We start from the raw sequence: 24316 nt of genomic DNA, 5'->3' as shown, positions 1-24316 counted from the left end.
TTATTCACCTCATAATTAGCAACACGGTGGGAGATAAATGCCTCCAACCCCATTATCTAGTGGGTGGTATAAACAACCAATATTTGATATACCACCTGTTTAGTTTTGCTTATTAGGTGGTGCAACAGCACCACCTATAAGCCAAATCTATTGCACTGCAGTACAGATAGGGAGTGGGTGGGATGTGGGGGAGGGCCCCCAATATGTGGGCATTGTTTTGTTATTTGCCCATTCATTGTCCGCCCTTGACCTTTCGCATCCATTTCCTTCCTCTTCCCGCATGGGATCTCTTTGAGCTAGGGCTATATTGCAGTAACATCAAACATTGCGCTGGATAGGGCCTGCCAGTGTTATTTCACAGTTAGTGCCACTATAAACGAGCTCCTGGTGTAATGAAAATGTCCTAATCAAGTTTGCATATAGTCAATTGATTTGTAAGCAATGCGTGGTTCCTCACATCTCATCTGTTCCTTTCACTGAAGTCCAGTTAAAATAAGCATTGGCAAAGCCAATAGTTTTAGCTTGTGTATAGGTGTTTAATAGGCATTTTCCAGGCACTGACATCATATGCCCAGGCATTCACATCAGCATTTGCCATGTTATGGAGAGGTGGTTCCATTATGGCAGTAACTGGCAAATGGCTATCCCGTATCTACATAAAAGACAAAAGAGTTGGCTTTGCCAATGTTTGTTTTACCATCACCACTAGATGCACACGGGTGGCTTAATTGTGCACATACATTAGCATGGGTTAGTATATTCCAGCAAAAATAGAGATGCATTATGCCTTCATCCAGAAATCATACATCTGTGTTAAGCATGAACAGGATCTCATGACCATGATGCATAGGAACATCACTAATACATATCCAGTAAAATGCAGAGAATACACATTCATTAACTTTCAATAAGAAGACAGGGAGTTCAAATAGGCACATTTCGTGGCACCTAAAAGTCTTAAAACACAGCTCGCCAGCATCTAACATTCTTCAAACACAGCTTGCCACAGTACATCAAAATCTGGAGAAATGGCGACTTCGAGAAATAGCATGGTGTCCATCAACTTCAGCACTGTACTGCTAGCCAAAACTGGAAACAATACATGTTCTCTTAGCCTTAGCATACAACTGGCAAATGAGGACACATTTTTATCACTTTCTATCAAAACATTTATCTTTAAAAGTAGAATTCCATTTAAATGTAAAAGAGCCCGCGGCAAAATACTTAGACCTACACTTCAAAAATAACATTCTTTTACTTGGGATTGTCAACCATTTCTAAATATGTTCACACTCCCATGTTGTCTCGGGAGGATAGTTTATGGGCAACGTGCTCGCCTTGGAAACAAGACGACACGGAGCACCACAGGTTCGATCCCAGGGTCTGTGCTTAGAAACCTCTGGGTATTAAGTGCGTTATAAATAACATATCATATCATGTTGTTTGTATTGCCAAAAACGTATTGGATCAAATGCTTTCACAGTTAAAAAACGAGTCATTCCATTCCCCATTTAGCAGACCTATTTATTATATCCTGACTATGCATACAATTCTCCCAGTAGTGGGCCAAGTCCAGACCTTTTAGAACAGTTTTAATATGTCTCATCCACTTCCCTAAAGGATCATCAGTTGGTTATGCTAATTGCTTTAGCATGTTTTTAGGGACAATTACATCGGGTAGCATATTAAGGTGTAACCAATTTAATATGGGTTTTAAACAAGTCTCATAAAAATGGGCCACAATTCAAGTTCGAGCGACAAGAGGTACTTTGGCACCCAATCGGGAAGAGCTAGTCATTTTTTAAGAAGCATCTTAGCTCAATTTGTAGTGAGGAGGTAAGGGTGTGTCCCCATTTATTAGCCCCATATAAAATTGCACTGCACACCTGTGCTTTATACACCTATACAGTGGAGATTGTCACCTTGCTGCAAAGTCGACATGCAAGTGATTATGTGTCTCTCTTGATCAGACCATGACCCATTGGCCATCCCTCTTATCCCCAAATAGTCAAAGTAATTGACCTGTTTCATTATCTCACCGTTGAACTTGAGAAACACCATTGTTTGCTTTGCTGGATGGTCTGGGGGGTTGCCCAGAGAAATGCCAGAGGTTAAGATTAATTATAAACCTTCCAGCCATCAACTCTTTTGTTGTGCTATTGTCGGATGACAAGTCCTCACAACAGTTTAAGACACCTTAACATTGAGACTACAATATCTACACAATCTAGCCAGAACATGAAATTGTTTCTTTCAACCAGGAAGAGATTGAGAGATTAGTATTGCATCTGTTTACAATGATATGCACCGCCAATCCTGGGAGAAACGCAGTCCAGTTCTTGAATAAATAAATCTTAAATCATTAAAGTATGATAAAACAATGGGGGTGCCAGAGCACATCCTTGCCTAATGCCCATATCTACCTCTAAAGCCCATGTGCATTCTACCTCCTACGCCATACCATATTCTGGCTGCATTTCCCGTGAAGAGGAATCGTATCTTATCCAGCAGAGAGGGGGAAATAGAAATTCCTTTCTCAAATTGGACATAGCCTCTTTCTGCCAACTCAGCAGTTTGAAAGCTGGGAAAAACTAAATAAAGATGCATTTTCTGCTGTATTGCAATTTTCTGTATTAGGGCACAGAGCAAAAAACCAATGTTCTATAGTTGTTTTTCCCAAACCTACCCCGTGGGTATGTTTTTAGGCTCTGCTCTTGCACCCAATGCTAAAAAACTCTTTCCCTACCTGCTTTGCTAGGCAATCCTTGAGCGATATAGGGCGATCATTTCCTGGCTGAGAACTAAAAATAGTCTCAATTTCTACAGATGCCCAGGTTCTAGACAATGTGTGTGTGGAATTAATAATATTATGAAAGAGTGTTAGAAAGGGAACCCAGATTCTTAATTAAATAAAATAAGAGATCAACAGTCATCTTGTCAGGGCCGTGTGCCTTCCCTGACTTCTCTGCTAATAAAGTGCAAGAAACGTCTTCTGGGGGGTCAAAATAATTTACGTTCACCCGCTTGCCCTTTATCAACAGTAGACCAAAAGGTCTGCGGGTCCTTTTCAATTGCAGTAGTCTTTAAGGAGGACCACATACAATTGTTGGCTTTCTGTTTCTGTGATCTAACTCTGTTTTACAACTGCCCAATTATGTTAGCATTCATATTGTTTGTCTAATCTACAGTCGTCGTTGAACCGGTTATTTACGAATACTAGGTCTGTTTTTCAAGGGCACAATAGGAAGTGCGTGTGACAAGTGGAACTGTCTCGTCATGCAATGATTTGTATGTCCACTCAGTATCAACTGTTTGTGTGTTTACATTCTCACAAAATTGTTTCAAAACAGGAACACCATTTTTTGTTTATAAGTGGCAGATTCGTTGTAAGATGAATCCTTTTCCACCTGATACCATTTGACAGTAGATCAGGGTTCGGTTCGGTAGGTCATCCACATATTCCAACCTAGGTCAACAGATCCTGAATCACTGGGCCCTGGACACTCTGGACTTCTAGTAACTAAAAGATCTTGGGCCATGATCCAGCACCCTAAATTTACCAAGCTGAAGTCAATATGGGAAGAGGCCAGTCCTTTCCTATCAGTGGGTTTTGCTGGCTGATCCATCCTAGTGCGACCATTTATCACACATAACCACAACTCAGCAAATGTCAGTAGCAATACCATGGCAATACCAGTGGCAATACCATGGCAATACCATGGCAATACCATGGCATTCAGATGTAAACATCAAGGGAAAGGAGCTGTTAAATCAGGAATGTTCCAAGCCCTGTCCTGGTCATTAAGGTTCCCCCAAGTAGATCTCAGGGGTTCAAACTGCACATTTATGTCACCAAGCAGTAAAACATGGAATTCTCTTTTTGTAGGGTTAGCTGCTCTTAATAAATTGTGAAAGATTCTGCTTTATCAATTGGATCGAAGTCAACTCTTCCATTTTGTGGTCTCAAATAATTACTAAATAAACCCATGCACAACTCAGACTTAAAACTGAAACATAAACACATCAAATCAGGGGAATTAGTACTCACACCCATATACATAACGCCCCAGTCGCCGCCCACTTTTCCTCTTAACGGCGGGATAGAAACAATTCTGGATATTTGGAACAAGGGATCATTAGAGATGATTTGTGCAGAAACAGCCAGGAGAAATATACGAAAGATCTTCATACGCATGCATGGAATTCCTCCAACAAATACAATTTGCACTTATGCACAGGCACTTGAGATTAGTGGTACTGCTTTCAAGCAATAAGAGTATTATTTTTGCTGATTTGCATGTGCACTTTACATTGTGAGGTATCTTTGTCTCTTTGTTGGTCTTGGGCGCATATATGAGTCTTAGATTGCAGACAACACTGAAATCTGATTGAACTTTCTTATAAAATTCGAACTGGTTATAGCGCTTGGAAATTTACTGCATATTGAGTTTTATTATTTATTATTGTTTTTATTGGCTTGTAATGTTTATATTGATGTATGAATGAATATCTCTACTTTTATGGCTAAATTGCTGAAATAAAGCTGTTTTAATAATAAAATAATGTGGGCAAAATCAGTAGCAGGATTCCAAAAGGCCTGGGCGATACACAGGGAAGTGGCAATTGACTAAGTGGAGTCTACATTGTTACTGAGGAGAGGTCATGGGCAGGCCACATAGTGCTGGTGATCCGCCATCAGTATCAAAGGCACCGTTTAACAAAGTCACACAAGTAGAACATTAATGCTCTGTGCATTTGGATTGACCCTCCAAATGAATCAGTGCATTTACAAATCTCTTTGTGCCAGGGCCGACCCTAGGATTTGCAGGGCCAAGTGCAGCAAATTAAGTGTGGGGCCCCTAATTTGTATTTGATAACATCACAGAAAGTTACATCACAGGAAGTGCATTACAAGATGAGGACCATTACGTATGTAGGCAGCAGCAAAAACATGGTAATCCGAGAGGAGAATTTCCAATCACTACACTAGCGAAGAATAAAAGGTGCTCACCTTTTAAGCACAATTTATAAGGAAATATTCCTAAGGAAAGAAAATCCAAACATGAGACGTGCGCTTTAATGGCACTTTTATGTGTTCTTGTGGGTAAGCGTCTGCATTGGAAACATGTCAAACTGGTGTGAAATCCTAGTAGCTGAACACTTGAGCAAGCAAAACATGTTTTTAATGCTGGCCTGAAAAACACAGAACCAGGGTTGCGTCTATCCCTTGAAAAAAGTGGGTGAACTCGGTCCACCTGCATGTGCCCTGAAAATCAGTGCAGGGCTAGAACCAGAGAAAACATCCCCTTCAGTCTCCAGTATGAAAACGTCTGTTGTGACATTCTTGGTAAATATTCATGGCACAGTTGCAGCCTCATATATAATATGAGGAAAATGTTGCATTCTACTTAAAGGCTTTTGGGCTTGGCAAATATAAACATGTGAAAATAAGGCAAATAGCTCAAAACTGTTTTGTGCAATATGTTTAAATGTGCTGGCGAAATGCACAGATTTCAAGCAGCTAACTGCTGCTGTGCATGTGCTTTCAAAATAAAAATGCCCCTTTGCAGTTCCTAACATTAATGGTCTCTTAAACAGGCCCTCAATAGTAAGTTGCAGCCACTTTAAACGCTCTGCTTTAAGAAACAAAGTGATCAGCAGTGCTTTTGAGGCCCCAAGCGCCGATTGGGCTGCTTGCTGTGGGTAGGGGGGACGTTTGTCTCTCCAGAGTCGCAGCAGGACGTTGACAGGTGACAAGTTGCCTCCCCAGAAGAAACAAAAGGGAGCCACACCTGCGGGTTAAGCAGCCGCTTTTGAATAGGATATTCCTGCAACAGAAACGTTTTTATGGGAGGGCAAAAGGGGCACTTGCCCAGGGCCCCTACCTTGGTGGGGGGCCCCACAAGGCTGCCTGATCTGAAGAAGTAAGATTCCATTGTTCACCGGTCTCAAATAGCACACGTCAGGATATTTAATGGGGTGCTGCTGAGGCTCTAAACCCATTCTGTTTTGACAAGTACATTCTGCCTTGATCAATTCATCATGTATTGATTTCTGTGTTCACTGTGGTATACATAGATTGTGTGTTCCTCACGGCACAACTCTGTAGCATTCTTTCCTTCCTGCAGGAATTATGTTGATCATGTGCAATAGGCAAAAGTGAAATGCATATGGATTAATTGAATGCCACAATGGTTCAGAAGTTAGCTCAGTGTGTGAAGCACCCATTGCAGAGATGTGTTCATATGCAAAATTAGAATGTCACATTCCAGGAAGGCTGGCTGAGCCTTTCCTATGTCTGAAGTTTATAAACCTGCCTGCATATGTACTTGGTTTTGCAGAACAACATCTGCTATTATCAGCAATGTACCTGCACCAAATAGGGGTTGCTATAAAAACTAAAAAATAATCTGTATGGTGAAGGTCTAGAAATTGGTTTGTTCAAATGGGCTATCTCCTCCAAAAATGGCATAAACTGTTAGTCCAAATTCAAGACTATGGAACCAAAGCGTTCATGCTTGTATCCTGGATTTGCCAGCAGACGGTGCAGTGTTCCTGGTCAAATCATCTAATATATCTTACTTGCTGTCTTCTGTGAGGTTTGCCTTCTTGCATGCTGCTGGTATTGTTTAGGCCATTACTTGATCTTTCTTCTTATGTAGGCCATTTGGGTGGAAGGGTTGATAGACAGAAGAGAGCAGGCCAGATGTTGCAGGCCTCAGGCAAGCATATTCTAAGGTCTGCTTGTTTGACACAAAAAATGGCTTGCTTTTTGTAAAAGTCAAAGGGTTTTAGGCATGTTTATAAATGAAAATGTCACAAGTTTGGAAGTATTTAAAGCCTTAAAATACAAAAGACAAACCCAGATGACATTTGTTAAATGATATGCTGGTACTTACATACTTTCCTAGATGATGGAGAGAATGAAGCTAGAACCATTCCCAGTTTGCATAACACCCTTCTGTAATATTTTGTTTACAAATGGTCATGTTTGTTAATGTGATTTTTGTACTTTCCAAGTCCGTTTTTATAAAATGAGATTGTTTTAGTTCTTGGTAAGAACTGGAAAAGAAAGTGTTCAAATGCAGAAATTGCATAGTCGGCACAAATCACAGCTTCACCCCTTCACCAATGTGTGATCCTGGGCATCTCATTTAATCTTGTGTTGCCTAACCTCTCAATATTGCCAGTCCCTAAACCTTTCAAAATTGTCAGCCCTTCAGAGTGATTTCCTTCTCATGGTATGATCTTCATAAAAGACTTATTCATGGTTTCACTTGCCATAGGGTTGCTTTGACTTTAATAGTGAGCATATTTTTATTGCACACCACAGGCATTTGTTCCTTTGATAGCTAATGGCAAACACTATTTGAAAACCATATCCCACTTCTAATCTCAGTCTGGCTGGATAAAGACACCTTCCTGATAGCTTGTAATCTGCATCCACTATCCATGCTACGCTATGTGTAGCATTCTCCTTCCTTTCAATTGGTCTCCTCTGTCCATGCATGAGCACTTTTGCATTCTGTGAGGCAGCTAATGTGAGTTATCTGTCTATTATGGGTTACATGTACCTTTTACATACAGTCCTGCATTAATACTACAGGCTGCATAGCTTCCTGGATGTTATTGATAAAAATTATCCTGTATATACTAGAACAGTAACCTCTTCGTAGACTGCTAATATTGGTCTTCAAATGCTACTTGTTCATCATTCTGATTAGAGCAAGAATGAAGAGGGTAAGGGGACTTAAAGGGAGTAAACATGCTTATTATGCTGCAAGACAGCATATCAACCTATAGGTTGTGAGCGCAACGGGTAGGGGGCGCGATCAGTATTCTTGATCCCTTTATTCCTTTGGTTTGGTGAAGGGGGCCCCAAAGAGGTCCGTGCGCAGGGCCCCAAAAGTTCTTAAGATGGCCCTGTCCTGCAAGCTTCCCCGTCATCATGCAGGCTGCCACGTGTGCCGCGTGTGTGCTCAGAGTGGACTAAGGCACACGGCCCACGCTGCAGCCTGCAATAGGGAGTCACTAGCTTCCTCAGCACAGGGCCCTAGCAGGTGCGGGGCCATGTACGGCCGCACATGCTGCACACGCCTAGCGCCGGCCCTGCATTGTGCTTTCACGGTGCTCCTATCCCGAAGTCTGTGCTAGGAGCCTGACAAGGAATGTGGCAAGCATGTTTCTGAGCGCATTGTTGATTCAAAAAGGGATAACCTCAGAAATGCACTTCGACTGTCACCGCGTTCCCATTTACCTCGACTGACCTGGCTCGGGCCAAGCACAGGGTAAAGCACATGCATACTGTGGTATGGTCTGGGCCGGGCCAAGCACAGAGTAAAGCATATGCATACTGTGTGGTCTGGCCTGGGCCGGGCCAAACACAGGGTAAAGCGCATGCACACTGCGGTCTGGCCTGGGCCGGGCCAAGCACAGGGTAAAGCACATGCATACTGTGGCCTGGTCTGGGCCGGGCCAAGCACAGGGTAAAGCACATGCCTACTGTGGTCTGGTCTGGGCTGGGCCAAGCACAGGGTAAAGCACATGCATACTGTGGTCTGGCCTGGGCCGGGCCAAGCACAGGGTAAAGCACATGTACACTGTGGTCTGACCTGGGCTGGGCCAATCACAGGGTATAGCGCATGCACACTGTGGTCTGACCTGGGCTGGGCCAAGCACAGGGTAAAGCACATGCATACTGTGGTCTGGTCTGGGCCGGGCCAAGCCTAGGATAATGCACATGCATACTGTGGTCTGGCCTGGGCCGGGCCAAGCACAGGGTAAAGCACATGCATACTTTGGTCTGGCCTGGGCTGGGCCAAGCACAGGGTAAAGCACATGCACACTGTGGTCTTTTCAGACCCTTGCCCGATGAATGCTGCTGGAAAGCATGAGCATTTCTGTTTTATTTCCCATTCCCACAACTAAATGAATTGTGATTTCAAGTGATGGTCTGTTTTGGTTTATCTCATTATTATTAAATATGCAGCAGCCAGTAACCATATGTCTTCTTAACTCTTTATTCATATAACAACTGAACTTTTCTTAGCCTTAAATTCTAGAGTCCCCTAAACATTCCAAGTTCTAATGACCTATACAGATACAGCACACAACCCCCCCCCCTCACTTATCATATAACTACTCATTAAGTCTGTCAACTATTACATTTGTTCAATCAGCCTCGCTGGTTTACGAACAACTCTTTGGGATCGGCTTCTCATGTTTCCATCATGAGATTCATTCCCCATGTTCATGTTTTGTGAGTCTTTATTCAAGTCAAGGGGCCTCATTACGACCCAGGCGGAAAACCATGGTGCTAATAGCACCATGGTCCATGCCGATAACTTACCGACTCTGCCATAGAGAAAGGGGGAATTACCACCCCATTACAAGGTTGGTGGGGCGGTAATTCCCCCTTCCTCCATGGCCCTTCCCCATTCGCATTTTTGCCCCATAGGGCTCAATGGGAACGGGGAAGGCGCTAAGTACGGTACCGCAAATTGCGGTACCACACTTAGCACCAAGGTCCCTTTGCGGGTCCCTACTTTAACGGCTGGTGTAGACCAGCCGTTAAGGTCGGGTCCTGCAAAGGGAGCTCGTAATCAGGCGCTAATGGGTTAACGGCGCTGCAGCCTTTTACGGCGCCATTAACCCATTAGCGCCAGGGTCGTAATGAGGCCCAAGGTTTCCACCTTCAAAATCCATTCCTCCCAGATCCCTTCCTCCACTACTTTCTGCCTGTCTCTTTCTCAGAGCATCGCCACCACCTCCACCCAATAGTTCCTCTTCATCAGTATACAACCAGGTTAGATCAACATCCATGTCAATACCATTCGACTCACTCACTCCATTTTTCTCACGCTCTTGTCTAAATGGCATGCATCTTTTAAAAAAGGATACATTCCTAGTGACTTCCCCTTCAACACCAGTTGCCGTAACCATGCAGCCTTTTACATTCTTGACTTTCAGCAGCGTTGGCCTATATTTCGAGTCCGTCTTCTTTCTCTGCTTCTGTTTCACAATCACCATATCTCCTTCTTGTAATGTCATCTCTGTAGCCTTCCTTTTGCGATCCACCCATTCTTTGGTCTTACACCGCTTCATCTAATCCCTGGCTCTGATTTCTTCATCCTCCTCAGCTGTGTAGTCCTCAACTCTTGGAAGCCTGATCCGCAGCTTATACCGAATCATAAACTCCGCCAGGGAATGTCCTGTCATCTCATGAGGGGTGTTTCTATAATTCCTTAACATTTGTGAGAGCGCTTGAGAACATGAGATATTGTGCACGACAGCCCTCTGTCTAGCTCTTTTTAGATTACTCATGATTCTTTCCACCATCCCATTAGTCTGCGGCCATAGGGGTGTAATCTTTTGAGGACGGAATCCCATATGAGTGGCAAACTTGCTAAATTCATGTCCTTGGAATGGTGCCCCATTATCCGTTTTGATAACTTGGGGAATCCCCCACTCACTAAAGAGCTCGTCCAATACCACCACCACATGGTGGAATGCTGTTGACTGTACCTGCTTTACCAGCGGAAATCTTGAGTATTCATCTATAGCCACCAGGAGATACCCGCCTTCCTCCAGTGGGCCAAAGAAGTCCAACGCCACTCGGACCCATGGGCGACTAGGCAATGGTACTATCTCCAGAGGCGCTGATCGAGTTGTAGGGGACGCCACTTGGCAAGCAAAGCAATGTTGTATCGTGTCCTCCACGATCAGGTCCATACATGGAAACCACACTTGGTGTCTTAGAATTTTCTTTGTATTCACCACTCCCCTATGCCCTTCATGAGCCAGCATCACTAATGTCTTCCTCAAGCTCTTGAGAGCCACCAGCCTGTTCCCTCTGAGGAGTATTCCCTCCTTGGTTGCAGACAATTCACTGCTTATTTTCTCCAATTTTCTTAAATCTTTCATATCGCCTTCTTTCAAATCCTTTTCCTGATCCAAACATTGCCACTTCCCCGACTCAGTAAGTTTGACTGCTGTTCTTATCATTGGATCAGCTCGGCTTGTTTCCACAAACATCTCATTTGTTATTGCCACCGGCAGAGCATTCAATGATATGTATGATATATACTCCTCCGCCTCTAATTACATTAGCGAATCTACTTCATTCACAGGATGCCTTGATAAATAATCGGCTGGATTTGCCTCTTTTCCTGGCCAGTGTACGATCTTGTAGTCGTAATCCTGCAGTCTCATGCCCCAACGCTCAATCCTTGGAGGCATTTTAATCCAAGGATTCCCAAATATTGAAATCAATGCTTGATGATCCGTCACCAACACAAATGGTTTTCCAATTAAAAAATGGTTGAACTTCTCGCAAGCCCACACAGCAGCAAGACTCTCCTTTTCTGCCTGCGAGTAAGCTCGTTCAGTGTCACTTAGGGCTCTGCTGGCATAGGCAATGACTCTCGTTTGTTTATTCTCTGCCACTTCGTCAGGATTTGTTTGTGCAAGAATCGCACCCAACCCTACTGGACTGGCATCTGCAACGACCTCAGAATCCCATTTAGGGTTAAAATATACCAATTGTCTGTCATTTGCTAGCTCACTCTTTATTCTCTTAAAGCTTTCTTCACATTTTTCATGCATACTCCATGTCCTTCTTCAATAGGTGTCTCAAAGGTTTGGTCAGTGTGGCATAATCTGGCATATATCTTGCACAGTATTCGACCATCCCAAGGAAAGACTTCAGCTCAGCTACCTCTCTCGGGGCCTGCAATTTCAATATCACTCCCACCTTCTCCGGATATGCCCTTATGCCGCCCTCTGAGAATATGTGTCCGAAGAATTTCAGGCTCCGTTTATTTATTTTGCACTTCTGTGCATTCAATGTCAGTCCACTTTCTTGCAGCAGTTTACATATCTGTCTCAAAGCACTATCATGCTGAGCTTGGTCACTTCCATACACAAGAATGTCATTGCTATAGTTAAATGCATTTGGTACCGGCGCTATCACTTTTCTGATGGCTTCTTGAAATATTTCAGCTGCAGAAGAGATCCCAAAGCTAAGCCTCTTATACCTAAACAATCTTTCATGAGTACTGAAAGTGGTTATTGGACGCGACGCCTGATCAATTACCAATTGGTGGTAACCCTGATTTAAATCCAATTTGCTGAATCTCTTGGCCATATTGAAACGAATTATCATATCCTCTATGTTCGGGCCCGGATGTCTCTCCCTCAATATGGCTGTATTTGGTATCCTCATATCCACACAGAGTCTAAGTCGTCCATCAGCCTTGGGAACTACCACTAGTGGAGAAACCCATGGGGTCGGTCCATTTTCCACTCTTTCAATGATATCATTATTTCTTAGCTGTTCAAGTTCCTGCGTCACCCTCTTCTGCAAATGAAAACCCACACGTCTTGGGTGTTGTGGGACCGGCTGAATTGAACTGTCAATATGTAAATTAACCTCATTCGATATCAGCTTTCCAAGTCCTTGAAACAGTTTTGGAAACTCCATTTTTAGTTTCTCCAGATCCACCTCTTCCCTCTTTATGGATCTCACAGCTTGATGCTTGGATGGAATTCCCCGTATTTTCTCCGACTGATTATATTTCACATCAATGAGACCTATGTTAGTCGCCGTCTCACAACTGATGAGGCACCTCCCAACAACCGGGCTTTTTTTGGTGTGAATACACTTTCCCATATGAATTAAGTTGCAATGAAACAGTCCCACATTCAACAATGGCTGCTTTCCCCCCCATTGAAAGATTGCGGCCCTCGAAATTCTCAGGGGGTATTGTTTAGCCACCTTAATGTATATTTCTTTGCTCATAACATTGACTGTAGCGCCAGTGTCCACTAGGAATGGTATATCTTCTCCATTTAAATTAACCAACACCCTTATTGCATTCCTGTCACTTTCATGGTTGTCTCTTAGTCTCACATATTCCCTGCTGTAACGATCATATCCATATTCTCTATGATGATCCATGGGTTCACCTCCTTCCTCATATGACACATCTAGCAATTGCGGGTTCTCATATGGGTCCTCATATTTTATTTCTTCTCGAGTCTGTGACTCATTGTTTGCTATTGCTCTCTGTTCCAAATCCTGGGCATTTTGATCAGCACTTACAATCTGCAATTCATCCACTGCTCTCACAAATCCAGTCAAATGTGAATTCTCCCTGGTCCCAGCATAAGTTCTCATATCCCTTTCTGCGGCATTTCGTCCTTCAACATTCCTCTGGATATTGTATCTCCTGTTTGACATGAGCTGGGAGTTGCTGCTTGCAGGAGGAATGTTTATCATCTCCCTACACATTGTTTGGAAGTGGTTCTCCCGCCCGCATCGGAGGCATATCTGTCCCATTGCAGGGCAGGGTCCCTTGTGAGGGAATTCAAAGCCACAGTGGTAGCATTGTCTTTCATTACTGCTCCTGCGCACCAGACTAGGTGATCCCATTCCTGGTTGTTTTCTCTGCCATTGAACATTCTTTTTTATGACAGCCACAGTTTCTACATTTTTGGGGTTTTCTATGTTTGCCGCTTGGGCATCCACTCTCTCATATATCCTGGCTAGTTCCAGTACCTCTCTCATCGGGAGAGGCTTCTTTAATAAGTGTTTCCTGAATTGCGATGAGAGACAGCCTTCAATCACTCTCAGTCGTATTGCCTCATCATCATTGAAGTTGCCAAAATTACAAAAGGTGGTCTTTCTTTGCAGTCTTAATACGAACTAGGCTATGGTTTCATGAGTACTTTGTTTACATAGATTAAAGACGTATCTCTCATAATCTCTGTTCAGTGTAACTATTATTTGTGCATTAATTGCAGCTACCAACAGCGGATATGTCACTCTTTCTTGTAGAGGTATTATTTTAAGTATGCTTTTTATCTCCTTTCCAACTAGGTTCGTAAAAATGTCTATTTTGTTCGGTGCATTTTGATCCCCTACAGCCCTTAGGAACTCCTCGAATTCTTCAATCCACTCTTGCCACTCTGGCCTTGCGTTTCCTATGGTTCCAACATGAATGGGTTAGGCCTTCTCAGGTAGTTTAATAGATTCGTTGATAACAGTGTGCTTGTTGCTAGATGGGGTATGTTTTGTTGTTCACTTGCATTTGTATCCCCCCCAGCATAGTTGTTGTCCTGTGACATCTTGTAAACTTTTTGTCTGTATCCTCTCTGATATTTGTTTTATGGGTCACTTTTACTCTTTCACTCTTTTCTTCGTGTGCCTTTTTTTATGCTTCCTTTATCATCATGAACTGTTCGCAGTTTATATTTTCTTCAATTCATTTGCCTTACGTTCCGATTTATGATTCATCAACTTCGCTTCGATTTATTCAATTAAATGCAATGTATCCGTGAGTTTGTTACATTCATAACAATCAATTTCAAACAAAGTCACTTTCCCCAAAATGGCGGCATGTTTTTTCGACGTCCGCGGGTCCTTAACTCGAGTGTATCGCGTTTACTTCCTGCTTTGCGCGTCACCGGCCCACTTCACTGCCCATGCTACACGTGCGTCGGCTCGCGCTATCAGGTATCCCGTTTCTACTCTGGAAGGATGCGCTGTTTGCCTTCTGCTGCGCGCGCTTCCCTATCTCGAACGGCAGAGTTATATTTCAAATCGTTGCCTCATATTTTAATTCAGCACTGTCTCCATACCTTGTAATCAGCCACTTTGTGAATTGTGTGTAGCTTCTATATCTCGTTTCTTTTGTCCCTCGTATGAAGTCTTCTCCCTCACTTCCACAATGCAATCGGTCGTCCTTTCCACAATTCCACTGCTCCAGACAACTCTAAATATCACGCCCAGATTATCCTCGTTGCCAATTGTTATGGTTTATCTCATTATTATTAAATATGCAGCAGCCAGTAACCATATGTCTTCTTAACTCTTTATTCATATAACAACTGAACTTTTCTTAGCCTTACATTCTAGAGTCCCCTAGACATTCCAAGTTCTAATGACCTATACAGATACAGCACACAACATGGTCCTTTTAAGGCCCATCTCCTGGCCTGCACCCCCTGAACCAATCAGGGTATGGGGATAACTGCCTGCTGTTATTAGGTGGCCACTGCACCCTCACTCTGGCAGCCGCTTTGTATGTAAGTATCGACTGCAGGCCAACACTTACATATGGTGGGAGAGCCAGGCAGTGCGGCACTGATGCTTACAGCCTGGCAATCACACCTGACTTCTGAACGAAAGGTCCATTAATCCCTGTACTTGTCACATTCTGTGTAAAGTGTGTATCAATTTAACGCCTTAAATATCCAAGATCTTTAGCCTCATTCCCATTCATCCATTTGACAACCTCATCTGACACAAACAGTCAGGCTTTCTGACAGTGTGCTTTTGTGAGGTGCCCAGGAGACCTTCAACCATGAGTTCAAGCAAGGCCAATGATATTGGTCGTATTGATTTTTAGTTTTGGCTATTAGCTGGCACTGTAAGCACTGTCTATAAGATGAAGCTATTGTCATGGGAAGTGAAGATAGGAGAGGGATGGGATGTGGGGAGAGACTCTCAGCCTGTTGATATTGTTTTGTTACTTAGCCACACATTGAATGCCCATGCTTATGCTTGAAACATATGGCCATTCCGACCCACTACCCGCCCCGTGCCCAAAACATATAGAATTCCTGTTCAAAACAAGCATTGACAAAGTCAACCGTTTTGGTTCTTGTATAGGCATTAGATAGGCATTTGCATGACCTGGTCGTAACATCATTTCCCAGCTGTTGCCATCTTATCGGCTTATTTTATTGATGTATTACAGTACTTTGTTTTTGGTTTAGAAAAAACATACAAACGTCATCCATAACAGGTGTATTTGTAGAGTGCACAGTCACCCCATGATCTTGGCTCTATTGGCCGATAGCAGATGTTGTTTGTTACCTGATTTAATGGTACTCCTTTTATCAACCTCGGAACGATGAAGGGCTGAGTGGACCTGCCGGGATTCGAACTTGTGGACATGAGGTGAAACTCAGGCCTCTGTAGTGGATGCATTGGTCCACTGAGCCACAGACCCGGCTATAAACTACAAAACTAAGTACATGTAATACAAAAAACTCTTATTCTTAAAATATTTATAACAGTTGCAAACACTGCTTATCTGTGAATTAAAATGTAATTCACGAGTACATTATTAAACAGCTGTGCCGGAATCACCCAGGGCCCACTCTTAATCTTTACACAGCGGATATTCCTGTATCTGTTCCAGGAATTCTAGACAGTAAGAGCAAGCAACCCAGGTTACGAATATCGACTCCTCATTAAAAAAGGAGGCCAGTTAAAAGTAGAGATTCTGCTATGGCTTTACCATTGAGAAGGCACAATAATTCAATGGACCAAAATAAACTGTAGCCAAATGAAATCAAATCAGAATTTGTTTATAACTTCCTGCTGTTTACTGCTTGCATGTTGGCGCGAGGCAGATCTTAAAGCAATCAATAGAGGATGACAACGTTGGCATTGTTATTGACAGTGTTTTTTTAAATTCTAGAACTCAAGTCAAAGGAGGTCAGGCCTCCATCCACGAACCAAGACATGCTGGAATCCGCTGAGCAGCTAATGGTGGAGGACCTCTACAACCGGATCAAGGAGAAAATTGATGACAGGAGTTTGTTTAACACCCCCTGCGTAATGGATCTGCAGCGGGTACTCATGGGGGACCGTCTGGAATCTCCGATGAACTCAGTTGATGAGGTCTGGCCCAACGTCTTCATAGCAGAAAAGTGAGTTGGCCAGAAACAGGGCAGAAGCGATGGACATGGAGGGAGCAGAGTTCTAACAGAGGTCCAAAACAAAGATGGCTGCCCACAAGCTTGCAGTCACTTGTTATGTATTACAGGATATGCCACTGGTGTATGCTGTTTTACATGTCCAAAACAAAGATGGCTGCCCACAAGCTTGCGGTCACCTGTTATGTGTTAAAGGATATGCCACTGGTCTATGCTGTTTAACGTTGCCCTTTCCCATAGCCAGTATGTTTAGAGCTTTTGATTATGGGGAACTCCAGTTTGTGTTGCACTTTGTGTTGTATTTTTAAAATGTTCTGAGCTGAGCGGAAGCCATCCAGCATTGATAGAGCTATTGTAACCCCAGTCATTAGAATCATCCCCTTTTCAAACCAGAGGCATTCTTTAAAGATTGTGTTACATGTACAAGTTGGGCAGCACTGAAGTACAGATTATCGCATGGGCCCAAGGCTTCTTCCTCAATACACTGTCTATTGGTTGTTTTCGCAGCAAGCATCACACTCCCATAGTAGGATTCTGCGTAGGGAAAAGCACAGGAAACTATTGCCACTTTATGCAAAAATCCCACATATTGAAAAATCCTGTCTGAAAGCTGTGAACTATAAAAGTGGTTTAGGGATTTAAAGTACTCAGTACATTTTAAATAACATTTCATGGTTTGTTTAAGAGTTATTGATAAGGAGACAAACATTTTTTAGAAGCAATAAATGGGATGTATTAATTGTTTAATACAAAACCATGATTGTTCAAAAGTTTCAATTTAGGAGTTTAAAAAAATACCTGGGCTTGTTTTTTTGCAAAATAAGGAATAATCATTTTCCAGGAAATCCCACGCTTGGGAAGTAAAACTTCCATGTAAAATGTTGCTTTATCCCACTAAGATGTATTGATTGAAATTCACCATCATCATTATTATTTCTACCATATATTCTTATAGCATGAACCTTGCTTGTGAGCAACAAAGGTATGTATATATTTATTGTATATAATACAGCATTATAACCTAGGTGAAAATCTTCTTGTATTTCTCTGTTCCCTGACACCCTCGGTCTGGTGTGCATTATAAATAATAAAACAAACAAATGAACTTGTACAAGTCATGGAGCAAACAAATCAGAAGACATCATTCTCACTTTCGGGGGGGTGGAGGGAGCTGAGCTGTAGGGAACACTTTATGCCAAATGTCTGAGTTCAAACTGCCCAAAACCCATCCTGCACACTCATAGTAAGTGAACCTATGGTTCTACATTACCTTAATAACTTCCACAAACATGCATAGACATAACGACATGTAGTATAATATCTGAGTGCGCAAACAGTCGAGCCTTGTAGCGAAGTAAATCATTGAAAAAAGTTATCCCACGCCAATGTTTTTAAACAATATTTTTAACAGTTGACACTGTTTTTTTAAACCATACAATCAAAACATTCTCAAAGGGCTGCAGACCTGTGCAGCTGGCAAACTCAGAATGTACATACAAATAGTAACAGTAGTATAAGTATCAAATACAATGAAATTGAACATTTATGAGGGTTTCGTTGTAATGATGCTTTGCGTTTCGTGACGATATGTCCCATCCGGAAAAACCCTCATTTTCCCTAAAAAAGCAATCATAAAGATACATAATTATTACCACAAGAATAGGTTTAAAGCAATTAAAAAATAATTCATATAAAAATAAAATTAAAAAGGAATCATAGACAAATGAAATGGTTCAGTAAAGATGCCCCGCGAACCTTACATCAAATTCCAGTTCAACTCAACCCCATGCAGAGGTGCCCAGTGCACTGACCAATGCCGCTGGTGATAAGAGCTTTGGACAGCACACCTGTAGACCAAAAACCAATGGTAAGAAAAAGGGAAAGGAACATGCGTAAATAGACCGCTCTAAAATCAATCGCAACCCGTGTCACCCATGCAGTGCTCACACATATGTGTACCGGTGAAAGCAACCCCCTTGTGTACACAAGGGTGAAGATATTCGACGATCACACTGACGTAGGACACATACAAAAGGGGACACTTCAATTAACGCATTCTCCTTGCTATCGACACCCACTAGCCCGCCACCTCGTCAGGTCACCTAAGTAAGGAAATCTAGCTTGCTGCATCAGCAGTCCAGTAGAAAGTGGGGTCATATATATTTCCAGGAATACCCTAAAATTAGAGACATAGAAGTAAGCAGCATATCCCAGTGAAACTGGGCGGTTAATAAAGAATAACTATATAGAACATTTCACCATCACCTGCTTACCTGCAGCAAAGCGCTCCCCACCGTGCAACCTGCCGCAAGGTGAACGTTTCCATCACAGGTCTTACCTGGAAGTTTAAAGGTGTCCCAACCTTAAGCTCTCACGTGATCGGTAGGAACCGGTCCTAGGCCTGGTGGACTTCAACAGCCAACTTGGAATGGCTAAATATTGCATGTACTCACAAGATACACCCTATAGGCTACGGAGTGTCACTGCATAGAGTTGCATGCGGCGGGCATGCATGGGTGCCTGGGACCCCACGAGGGGGCATGCCAGGTGACCAGTGTACCCCAGAACGCACCGTGAAGATTTAAGAAAATAAATAAAAAGTAAGTAAGAAAAAGCAGGCAAACCATTCCATCTAAACAATACCAAATAGTCCTAGCCTGTAAATCGCCTTGTAAAGGTAATGGGATATATAAGCCACTTGATCCGTCACCTCAAGGAAAACATTAATAAATCAATAAAGTAGGATAGAAAGGGTGCCGCCTCCCTATTGATCCCCTCAATACTATCAAAACACAAAATGTGCATCCTATTATACAACAGGAACCTCGAAACAGAATAAAGATAGGCCTCCCGATAAGGTTATTCCTCTTAAGATGTAGTGTCAGTAAACTCTGATGGACAATATTATCATGTATAACAGTTCAGGTCCATCTCCTTATTCATGCCTCTTGGATACAGGGCAGAGAGAATAGCAATCCACCTGATCTCACGCAGATGGAGGCGGTAACCGTGTCGCCTCCTCTTCTTGCACTTTTTACTTGTTCCAAGATGACAAAGTGCAGTTGTGCGAAAGTGTGCTTCTTCTGCAGAAAGCGAGCACTGGGGTCTGCTGGTTCTGTGTTAGGATCTGGGACTTGTGCTCAGCCCAGCGCTGTTTTCCTCTGTAGGGAATACATTGCCATCCCTGTTCAAGACCCAGAAAAATAGTTCCTCGTTTCTGATCATTTCTCCAGCCTCATCTTCGGAGCGTAGCCCCCTATGGGCACACTTTTGTCTTACACCTTCTCTAGACCTCTCAATGCACCTCTTCCTCTGAGTAATACTCACCCTCATAAACATCACTAATTCCAGCAGTCATTCAAGCTTTATGTACAATCGCATACTTATAGTGTTAACCTTGGCTTGCAGAACAGCAGAACAGCAAATGCTGTGGAGAGTTTATTAAATCTACCGTCCATTGTGATTCAGAAATGCAGCATAATAGAGCTAGCCCTCGAGCTGCATGCATTTCAACTTTGTGTCCAGGGTCTTGCGCTGCGTGCTTTATATGGCCATGCTGAGGCAAGTGTGTAGCTGGGACAACGTTTTTATCATGCAGTGTCTCCTGGAAATGATGGGGTGACCTGAGGTGCAAATGTTATTTGATCACCCTTTCAATTATTGCAGTCATTTAATAGACTTTGCAAAGTATTATGGTCCTTGAAGTCCTATGCCCAAATACGGTTGTCAGTGAGTGAATTTGGTTACGCAGTATTTCAACCCTGCAGATGTTTTGGACTACAGCTCCCATAATCCTTCACCACTGACTGTGCTGACTAAAGCTGATAGGAGTGGGAATCCAAAACCTCTGAGTACCCAATACATGACCATAAACTGAACCTTTTTCCATCGTCCTAGTGTTTCAAGCCAGACAGTCATTCTGTAGTGGGATGGGTAAACAGTAGCATGTTACCGGTGGGCTGGTTATGTACCCGGTGAGAACTCCCTGTACCTGGGGTCCATTCTAATGGTCCTGCTTGCTGAATGGAATATGAATGGCCATCTCCATTCAGTCCTGTAGTGGCACCCTTAGCGTGTAATGTGATTTTTGGCGCCTCTTCCTTTCACTTGTTGAGACCCCCTGCAAAGCATCTTAATTCTTCCCTGTTGTGGATTGTGGCATGGGTGATGTCTCTTCCCAGTGGCCGCTGGACTTCTGTGCCACATTGATGGCTGTTTCTTGTCTCAGTTGGGCATACCTTGTATTTCTTTGCCTCTCACAGGAGTGTTGCTGTGAACAAAGGGCGCCTGAAGCGGATGGGCATTTCCCATATTCTGAATGCGGGGCATGGCACTGGAGTCTTCACGGGGGCCGAGTTCTACACTGGCATGGATATTCACTACCTGGGCATCGAGGTGGATGATTTCCCCGAATCAGACATCTCAAAGCACCTGCGCAAGGGGGCCGAGTTCCTTGATGAAGCGCTCCTGACTTACAGAGGTGAGATGGAAACACATGCTCCCTAGCTTCTACTTTTACTTTGCTGTAAATATATGTGGGGGGGAGACCCCTGCAACGGTTTATAGTCAAAAAGTCGAAATACAAAAAGTCGAAATTCATAATGTCGAAAACAAAGTCGAAAACAAAAAATTTGAATGTCTATTTTTGTACGTTTTTTGTTGGAAATGGGGGGGTTCCCCCCTGACCCCTTTTTGTATTTTTTTGTTGTTTTACCCCTTTTTTTCTTAACGAAACCCAAAAGAAACATATAAATAAAAAAATAAAACATTCGTCTTTTATTTTTTCGACATTTTGGTTTCGACATTTTTGTTATTCGACTTTATTTTTTTGACTTTTTGACTGCCCACCCCCTGTAACCCCCTATAGCCCAAACATTAGTTATTCACCTAAACCCACCACCCCCCCACATATGTTTGCACCAAAAATCATTTTACTAAATTGATGAAATCGTATTCGACCATTTCTTCTGCGGCCAAACCTTCCATTACCTAGACGCTCATATCTATGCCTGTTGTTAACAAATGGTGAAACTGTTAATTATATGACAGTTTCTTTGCTGTACTAATTACTCTTATAGATGCTTCATCCCCACACACATATTGAAACATATTTGGTGCTAAAGCTGATTTGGAAATATGACAAAATAACAATACTGGATGCGTTCCATTGTAGTGGCGAATAATTTTTATGAGGTGCCACATTGGTAAAAAAAAAAAGAAAATGTTCCTGACGTAACACATAGGGCCTCATTACGGATCCGGCGGCAATCCTCTGCCTATTCCTAGTCCGGCAGTCGGGAAGTCAGGCACCGGCAATTTCTTTAATCCCCATTCCAATAGAGTCCTCGGGGGCTCTATGGGAATGGGGACACGGCAGCACTGACAGCGTTGTTAACAGTGACAGTGCTTCCGTGACGCTGTTGCCTGTCGTGACCGCTGTGCCCGGCATGGTCAGATCTGTCGGACACAGCGACTCCGGCAGACAAACCCGTAGTTTGCCGGTACGGAAAAAATAGTGCAGTTAAGCTTACCGGCACCGTTGTTTCCTGACTGGCATACTTGGAATGAGGCTCATAGTGTTGCAGAACAAAATGCCTGCATGCTGTATACCGACAGTTTTGTGGTATCTGGGTGGTAAATCCACCCAAATACCACCAAACTGAAGTACTGTTACCTCCACTTGGTTCAGCGGAATTACTGCCGGATTACAGGTGGCGGTGTAAATCCCCATTTCTTTTGAGTCCATAGGACTCAATGGTGCTTTTTAGGCAGAATTTATACCGATTCTGCTGATTTCTCAGCAGTGAGTTGGAGAATTCACCTCCAGGATTTTCCTGGAGGCAAATCATCCACTCAAGGCCCAAACTCATAATTTAGGGTAGTGGTAAAGTTGGCAGTAACGTAGTTATCACCAACTTTACCACTTCCCTCCAAACTCGTAATGAGGCCCAGAGTGGCGTATTTGAAGGTAGTGGGATGCAGAAGGGGAAAGTAGAGTGAAAGCAAGGGGGTAAAGAGAGTGTCTCGGTGGGGATCTCCTTGATTAAAAGGATACATGAAAAGATGACTTTGAGACAGAGAGACAGTGCACAGTGGGAAGCCATGAGGCAACGGTACAGTGGGGCCCCAAAAGAGATTGGTAGAAGGGGAGGTGAGGCAGTGGGAGCCTGGTGAATGGTACGAGGGGAACATGGCAGTGGGTAGGACAGGCAGGGATGAGGTGAGTAGAACAAGATCCCTGGGCCAGCAAGTGACAGTGTCTTGACCAAGTTGGCAGAGGTTCCAAAGTCAACGTGAAATCTGTCTCAAAAGCAAGAAGTATACACCCTGCACGGCAAATCATGAAAGAGGCCCATATTACAGCCCACATCATTAGCAACTCCAAACAATCTCTAATGTAAACCTCTTCCCCTAAAGTATGTTTCCCAATAACAGTGAGCACAAGGTCAAACCGAAGGTTAGGTTCATGTATGGCAAGTGGTAGGAATACATAGAGTGCATGTAATAAACATGTTTCACAAAGCCCCCGTTAATACAGAACAGCGTCTGGACTGAGGATCCAGGATAAAGCTCAGCGCAAAGCATCACAGTCATGGATTATAACTGCCCGGTGTGCCTGCCGATATTGCTGACTACCCGAAGAAAGCACAGAGTGCAGTGTGAAACACCAGAATTAGTGTTTTGGCATGTGCAGCAATTTATGAATTATACCGGATGTGATTGCGCCTCTGACTCAGGATTTTTTTTTTATCTGCGAAAGTGTGGCTCCCTACTTTCTCAGTTTAATTGAGTTTTGAAATGTATATATAATTTCCCCTGCATGTTATCATCTTCGAAGAACCACTCACTGGAAACACATTTTGGGTAATGTCCATTTTTACAAAAATTAGTAAAGAGTGAATTCTAAACAATTTTTGGGATAGCCTTAGTGGTTTCCAATGTAAGTATCATCTGTAGAGCAAATCAAAACAAAATATGATAATTGCTTAGAATACAGAGATTAGAAATTGGTGGCATGGCAGATTTTATCTGATATCTTTGCTTGTGAAAATAAGTTACTTGATTTCCCTTGTGCCAACAAGCTGGCCAGGAACTCCCCTCCTCCCCACCGCGCTCTAATCTCAAATGCCCATGACTCCAAACCCGAGACTTGATGTCCCTATAATCGTATACTATGACCAGGCACGCTCACTGCCACCCGGCCAGACACGTACCTCACTCTAAGACCAGGAGATGTCTGTCTGTAGCTAGCAACCTGGAAACAAATACCCTGACTCCAAACTAGCCACGACTGAGCGTAATCATTTCTTCCCCTCTGCAAGCACGGCGCTATCACTCCAGGAGATGCCAATCGCTGTCATACAAATCAATCCACAAACCTCTACGCATAACTACAATCCCAGAGCGTAACAGCTCCTTTGACGGTCTAATATTGGACCTCTTCTTGTCAGCCTGGCCCAAACTTTGCCCACCTGCGAATTAACACGCAGAGCCACTTCGCAGGCATGCGTCTTAGTCACCCGCTATAAACATTGGCCACGGACCCAGAAAATGGTCCCTCTGATACTTGCAACAGATCCTCTAACCG

General features: G+C 43.2%; 1 protein-coding gene across 1 annotated transcript in view; it reads left to right on the top strand.

The window, feature by feature from the left end:
• Nucleotides 1–24316, top strand: part of STYXL2 (serine/threonine/tyrosine interacting like 2) — a 153408-nt gene that overhangs the window by 58729 nt on the left and 70363 nt on the right. Inside the window, exons 4-5 of the mRNA XM_069635961.1 lie at nucleotides 16491–16722; nucleotides 20991–21208. Of these exons, the coding sequence (XP_069492062.1) occupies nucleotides 16491–16722; nucleotides 20991–21208 (450 nt within the window). The remainder of the gene's footprint in view (nucleotides 1–16490; nucleotides 16723–20990; nucleotides 21209–24316) is intronic.

This window comes from Ambystoma mexicanum, chromosome 7p, assembly GCF_040938575.1.
Source record: "Ambystoma mexicanum isolate Mex_15411 chromosome 7p, UKY_AmexF1_1, whole genome shotgun sequence".
Taxonomy (NCBI): Eukaryota; Metazoa; Chordata; class Amphibia; order Caudata; family Ambystomatidae; genus Ambystoma; species Ambystoma mexicanum.
The sequence above is the reverse complement of the archived record's forward strand: the minus strand, read 5'-3'. Positions and strand labels throughout refer to the sequence as shown.